This window comes from Eurypyga helias, unplaced genomic scaffold (genome assembly GCF_000690775.1).
Source record: "Eurypyga helias isolate BGI_N326 unplaced genomic scaffold, ASM69077v1 scaffold28743, whole genome shotgun sequence".
In the NCBI taxonomy this organism is placed as follows: Eukaryota; Metazoa; Chordata; class Aves; order Eurypygiformes; family Eurypygidae; genus Eurypyga; species Eurypyga helias.
This window is the reverse complement of record NW_010241007.1, coordinates 1,487-8,204: the sequence shown is the minus strand read 5'-3', so window position 1 is coordinate 8,204 and position 6,718 is coordinate 1,487. Positions and strand designations below refer to the sequence as shown.

The 6,718-nt window shown below is 51.3% G+C and overlaps 1 protein-coding gene across 1 annotated transcript in view; it reads left to right on the top strand.

Annotated features, from left to right (window-relative positions):
• Positions 1–1,328: 1,328 nt before the first annotated feature.
• The window catches only part of CEL (carboxyl ester lipase), a 6,310-nt gene continuing 920 nt past the window's right edge, over positions 1,329–6,718 (top strand). Inside the window, 9 exon segments of the mRNA XM_010148627.1 lie at positions 1,329–1,400; positions 1,873–2,023; positions 2,455–2,577; positions 2,924–3,121; positions 3,214–3,344; positions 3,777–3,884; positions 4,103–4,220; positions 5,116–5,302; positions 5,841–6,048. Of these exon segments, the coding sequence (XP_010146929.1) occupies positions 1,335–1,400; positions 1,873–2,023; positions 2,455–2,577; positions 2,924–3,121; positions 3,214–3,344; positions 3,777–3,884; positions 4,103–4,220; positions 5,116–5,302; positions 5,841–6,048 (1,290 nt within the window). The 5' untranslated portion in view covers positions 1,329–1,334.

Below are 6,718 nucleotides of genomic sequence, written 5' to 3'. Positions count from 1 at the left end.
AAACCACTGGATGCTGCCGTACAGATGTGGAAGAAACACCAATCCTGTGGATAAAAAGGTGGAGGAAGAGCTGAGAAAGGTATGTGCCTTACTCTTGAGCTGGGCTGAGCACTATCCTGTGGCACGCAGACCTCACCGAAAACTGTCGTGGTTGTAACTTCTGCTGGCTTCTCTGAAGGTTTTGTGAACGTGTTTCCGGTTTAACCTTGTTAAGAGAGATATCGGCCTGTGTAGTTAGGCCAGGAACATGAATCCAGGTCTTTGGGTTCCACTCCAGTTTGATATCAGTTGTCCTTTGTGCCCTTAGCAAAATACACATTTGCTTTCTCTGTTCTCTAATCTATCAAATAAGAAGGGCTGTACTGGCATATTCTGCCAGGTATACAGGAATATTTGGTGTCCTGAACAGCTGCAGCTCCCCTTGAAATGATGGATGGGATAAAAATCGGTCAAGGCATGACAATGTCACATCAGCAAAGTGGGGGAATGGTACATGTATGAAATAACACCCAGGGCTCCGTCACTGTCTTCCTTAGTGTTGGCCATGTTCTGAAAATGAATTTTGCAACGTGCCTTCTGCAGCGCTCTCCAGCCCTTTTGCAGAGTAGACTGGCTGCTGGATGGACATTGTTTTTCTGAGGATAACGATGGGCACATCTGAAGTCTGACTGATATAACAAGTCTCAGTAGACACCACCGAGACTGTGTTCAGTTGTTTCTGTATTATTTCAGCTCTTTGATGTCCGTCTGGTCTCGGAATGCAGTAACAGCCAATATCAGTGTCCACCCAGACAAGCTGAAACTTCTGTTGCTGCATTTGGCCTATTACATGGTAAGTCTGCTGGTCTGCCCTTGTGCCTGAGGTGCGGGGGGCAGAGCAAGGGAGTGTCAGCTGCGTGTCCCTGGTTCTCTCCATTTTCTGTAATGTGTGCGTTCCCCAGTATGTTACGAGTGCAAAGTTCCTCATTAGTTGCCGATAATAAGCTCTAATGCATGGTTTAATCTGCTTTCAAACCCCTGCACTCGGGTGAGGCTTCTCAAGCATTTTTCATGTTCTCTGGAGTTTTGTTAGACTGAGCTATTTCCTTAGGTTTGGCCTCCAGCCCACGAAAGCAGCATCTGCAGGGCTCTCACACAGTGACGCCAGTCTACCTCAGCCATGGCTTGGCCTCAACCTGCTGAAGGACAAGGGTGCAGAGGCTCCCCTGGTTTACCTTAGAGCCAAGACTCTGTCATGGCACTGCCAATGTCATGGCATTGACACACAGCTGCCCTCCGAGCTATATATATGTAAGCCTCCACCTGGGGACCGGCTCCTCAGGTGTGCACTCACCATGGCTCGCTGGGAGATCCTGTGCTTTGCCTTCTGCTCCTACCTCGGGCTAGCACAGGCTGCAACCGTAAGTATGAAAGCACTTCACAGCTTTCCAAGATGTGTTGCCTGTTCCTGCCTGAATAAGCAAACTCCTGCTCCATCTGGTCTGGAGCCCATGAAAGAGGGCCTGCAGACCGTGACTGCCTGCCCTAAACATGGCCAAGGCTCTCAACAACATTTTTCCAAAAGTTCCTGCACAGTTCTGTGTCAGGTCTGGCCTAGTTTGCATCTTAAGGCTGAAGGTCCTCACCTTCTGCCATTTATCTTCGGGAGCGCAGGGGAATTGCTGCTGCCTGTCTGCTCCAAAGGGCACAGACATATCTCCAGCTCCCTGTGGGCTGTCCACAGGGTCCAAAGGGATGACTGGGGAAGGTGGGCTGAGACTGGGCCCATCTCAGGGACCGGCCAGGGCAAGGTGTGGGTGCTGGCAACATGGGAAGCCAGGGGCATGAAGAACTGTGCAATGGATTTTCTCTTCTCAATGGTACCGCATGTAGCTGGGTGTGGTGCACACCGAGGGAGGTTTTGTGGAAGGCGAGAGTAAAAAACTTGGCCTCTTTGGGGACTACATCGACATCTTCAGAGGGATCCCCTTTGCTGCCCCTCCAAAGACTCTGGAAGACCCCCAACCTCATCCTGGCTGGGATGGTAAGATCCAGTTTTTTAATTCCTTTGGTTTGGGGTTTTATTTTCATTTCTCTATCTTAGTCTGTTATTGATAAGCCAAAGATGTTGTTGCCTGCTTTCATCTACTAGGCAGCGCTGAGAAAAAGCTCTTAGTCTCATGGTGGGTGTAAGAGTCTGTGTCTAAGTGTTCCCAAGCAACTCAAGTGAGCACAGGAGGTAACAAAACCGAAGCATGGCACCTGCATCTCCCCTCCCATGTCTTGGCTGTCCGGAGCTAGTTCACATGGGAAAGGGTCCTGCTTTGTCACTCTGACTGGTCACAGTGGCTGGGGGGGCTTTGCTGCCTCTGCACTGGACTGACAGAGGAACGGATGGAGGGACAGACAGCCTGCAACCAAAGGATGGAGAGATGCCTCTAACGCGGACCTGCTGTCTTCCCTCTCTCCTCTCAGGAACACTGGAGACAAAAAAATTCAAAAATCGCTGCATGCAGATGACGCTTACGCAAACTGACGTCCGCGGTAAGGAGGACTGCCTCTACCTGAACATCTGGATCCCCCAGAAGAAGAGACATGGTATGTGCTTGGCAGAGACCTGGGGAGGAGATTCGCATTCGCCTTCTGAGGACAAATTGCACTGGAGTATTCTCAGCAGCTACGTTCCCATAGTGGGCCACTGCAGGAGCACTGCTTTTCAGAGGGAAAGGTGGGAGCCATGTCAACCAGTGTCCCGCAGCTGCAGCCTGGTGGGAGTTTCAGCCTCTTCTACAGAGCGTGGACTTTCTTGGCCATAGGCTATTGCAAAGCATCATCTCTGTTCATGCCCAGGTGGAGTGATGCTCAGCGAGTGGGTGTGGGGATGGATGGGCAGCACCTTCTAGCTACGTCGTGGCTCACACTGCTTTTCTTCCTCATCTCCCAGTCTCTACCAACATGCCAGTGATGATCTGGATCTACGGTGGCGCCTTCCTCGTAGGAGGGAGCCAGGGAGCCAACTTCCTCAATAACTACCTCTATGATGGCGAGGAGATCGCCGTACGGGGCAACGTGATCGTGGTGACCATCAACTATCGCCTGGGGCCCCTGGGCTTCCTGAGCACTGGAGATGAAAACATGCCAGGTACAACAGCTGCTCCCTCATCAGGGGACCCCGTCAATGGTCATCAGCTTTGCTGTGCCCTTGCTCAATGGTGGGTGCTCTCTGTTGCTCAGGGAACTACGGGCTGAAGGACCAGCACATGGCTATTGCCTGGGTGAAGAGGAATATCAAGGCCTTCGGGGGTGACCCAGAAAACATCACTATCTTTGGGGAATCAGCCGGTGCCGTCAGTGTCTCCCTGCAGGTGTGTTGGCCTTGTTGGATCCCACCAGACCCACTTCTCTGTAAACGGGAGAGATGGTCCCCATGCCACCCTGCGACTTTTCTCCACACATGCCTCCTGGTTAACATCCTCTCCTGCCCGGGGACAGCAACGCTCAGCCTCTTTGCTTTGTAGTTGCTCCTCCTTCTTCAGTTTAATCAGTCCCACTGCTGCAGGCATGTCTCCTCACTTTTGGGACCTCTGGCAAAATACCATTTACTTGCCATGTCCTCTGCTCCTCTTCTCACCATATCACCTTTTAACTTTAACTGCTGAGACTGTTAAATAGCACAAGAGCTGGCAGCTTCCCCAGGCTGCTGCACAAGCCATGAGGGGATTGGTTGGGTCTGGCAGGCAATAATCTCTTCAGGATTTTGTACCTGAACGCCCCCTTGTTTCTATTTTGTACCACAGATGTTGTCCCCAAAGAACAAGGGCCTGTTCAAGAGAGCCATCAGCCAGAGTGGCGTCAGTCTCTGCAGCTGGGCCATCCAGAGGGACCCGCTCGCCTGGGCTAAAAAGGTAACGTGCAAGTCTGGCCTGGGAAAAAGAAAAAAGTGATTCCCTAGAGAAAAGCAGAACTAGTAAAGGATTTGGCAGGAGCCATGCTGCCAAACAGAGCTTTGGAAACACGCTGCTTTGAGTTTAAAACCAACCGCTCCTCTGCCTCTGGAAAGCTGGTAATGAGGCCTGGCTTCGGGAGGTAATGCTAGGAAGTTTCTCTCTCTCTCCTCCTGCAGCTTGGACAAAAAGTGGGCTGCCCCACAGACAACACCACCACCTTGGCCGAGTGCCTGCGTGTCTCCGACCCCAAAGCTGTGACCCTGGCCTACCACCTGCAGCTGATCAACCTGCCCTGTAAGTCCCCTGGCCCATGCAGAGGTCTCCCAGACACCCAGGGCTCACCATGCCTTTGGTGACGCTGGGGCGATTGCCAGGAGCATCGAAGCAGTGCTTATGTCCCTCAGAAAGGGGCCAGTAACGGCAGATCTTGCAGTCACCCTCACGCAGGCAGCTGCATGTTGCGCTGAAGGCCCACTGCCCATCACGCAGTGGCAGAGGAATCATCCAGGGCCATGTCTTGGCTCCAGAGCAACTGTTTGGGGTTTCTGATCTGTGAAAGCAGCAAGAGCAATTCCAGAACATAGCGTACAAACTAAAAAATAACCCACCACAACCCTGCTATTTTCATTTGAGTCGCTGGGTGGAGTGCAGGACCCACACCAGGCAGGGAACACTTCTGCTTTTGCTGCCTGTGGGGATTTCTTTCCCAAGAAGACTCTCCTCCACTTGCTCTCCTCATGCTCCTACTAAGTAGTCCCAGTATTTAGTCTTGCTCAGGACAGAGTGGCCAAGCCACCGCTGTGCAGCTGCACTGGCTGGAGACAGCTGTCCCAGCAATGAGTGAGCACAGCCAGATGGGATGGGAGGAGAAGTTCTGCTCTTCCCAACCTTTTGCTGGGTTTTTTGGGAAGGGACTGGGTGGAGGAGAGGAATTTTTGATGTTACCTGCTGGTACTTTGCCGGCAGATCTCCTGCTCTTCTCCCCCACCTACAGGCATGAAGTTTAGTGAACTTGATCCTTCAGTCACCCTGCTTCTGGGTGACATCCTGCCCATGCTAAACTCACCGCCCAAGCTCTCACTCACCTCAGCCTGTTCTTTCCACACTTCTTTGAGTCATGGGACATGCCAGACCACACATCCGTCTTTTCTCAGCTCCTAACAGACTCTGGTTTTGTCTCCTGCTGCAGCTCCCCTGGTTCACACACTTGCCCTCACTCCTGTCATCGACGGAGACTTCCTCCCAGACATGCCAGAGAACCTCTTTGCCAATGCTGCTGACATCGACTACATCGCTGGGGTCAACAACATGGACGGACACATCTTTGCTGGCATTGATTTACCTGCTATCAACCGCCCGCTTGTGAAAATCACGGCGTAAGTGAAGGATGCCCTTAAAACCTTTAACAGAAAGAATCTTATCTTTAACATAGCTCCCAAACTCCGAGGACGTAGACCTGAGTGGACAGGGCACTACCTTCGAAACAGACTGTCACTCCAAGCCAGGGTGCCTAGGGCGTATGTTGCCAAATCCAAAGCCTTCAAGAGAAAGGACCAGCTGGTAGGGAAGCCCCTTCATATACCTTTAAGGTGCTCCTGAACTCGGCACCAGCACTAGGCTTGGCAGCCCTGATGCTCTCTGTCCAGAGCAGGCACGTACTGGACATGCTAGGTGCCCGCCCCTTAAGACCCCTCTTTGAAAGGAACGTGTAGCCCATTTGGCTCCAAGCTGTTCTGCTGAGAAAACTGGGAAGCACATGCCCTCCACCTAAGACCTGGAATGAAATCACTGGCTTTTACTCCACCAAACTCTTGCTAAGTCAGGGTTGGATGTGGGAGCTGGGATCCATTCCATGAGCCCTGCCCTGCTTGAATCTACCAGTCTGTAATTAGTTGATACTACTTGTCTTTTCAGGGATGAGGTCTATGATTTGGTCAAAGGACTTACTGTGGACAGGGGCGAGCGTGGAGCCAATGCAACATACAACCTCTACACGCAAGCGTGGGGTGACCACCCAGACCAGGAGACGATGAAGAAGACAGTGGTGGACCTGATTACTGACTACATCTTCCTTATTCCCACGCAGTGGACACTGAATTCGCACCTGAACAATGCCCGGTGAGCAGCTCAGCCCTGGCAGGAGCCCAGAGCACACCTCAGGGCTGAAACACTGCGTTCCCAGCACCAAGGGCTGAGGAGTGGGTTAAGAGGGCTGAACTTGAAGGAGGCAGGCTTTTTGGTACTGAGAACACGCTTACATGTAGCTCATACAAACACTATTTCTCTGATGCTGCAAGGGACTTATGCTAGGAATTTGTTTTAAATTCCTATTAAAACAAGCTTTTGCTTCCAAAAAACTTCAGACTTCATCCTAGCAATGTCTGATGCCATGAGACATGGCAGTTGGACAATATGAGGGTGATAATCAGAAATGGAAGTTAAAATTTACCAGTTAGAAGGATGCTTTCTCTTGACATCACCTCTTAGATGCATGTGAGCATCTTCCAAGGCTGAACCTGTGGCTCTGCCATTATTTGGAGTGTGGTTAGGAATCTGAACCCCTTTCCCTCCTCTCCTCTTGCAGCTGCCATGAGACATGGCAGTTGGACAATATGAGGGTGATAATCAGAAATGGAAGTTAAAATTTACCAGTTAGAAGGATGCTTTCTCTTGACATCACCTCTTAGATGCATGTGAGCATCTTCCAAGGCTGAACCTGTGGCTCTGCCATTATTTGGAGTGTGGTTAGGAATCTGAACCCCTTTCCCTCCTCTCCTCTTGCAGCTCATTAG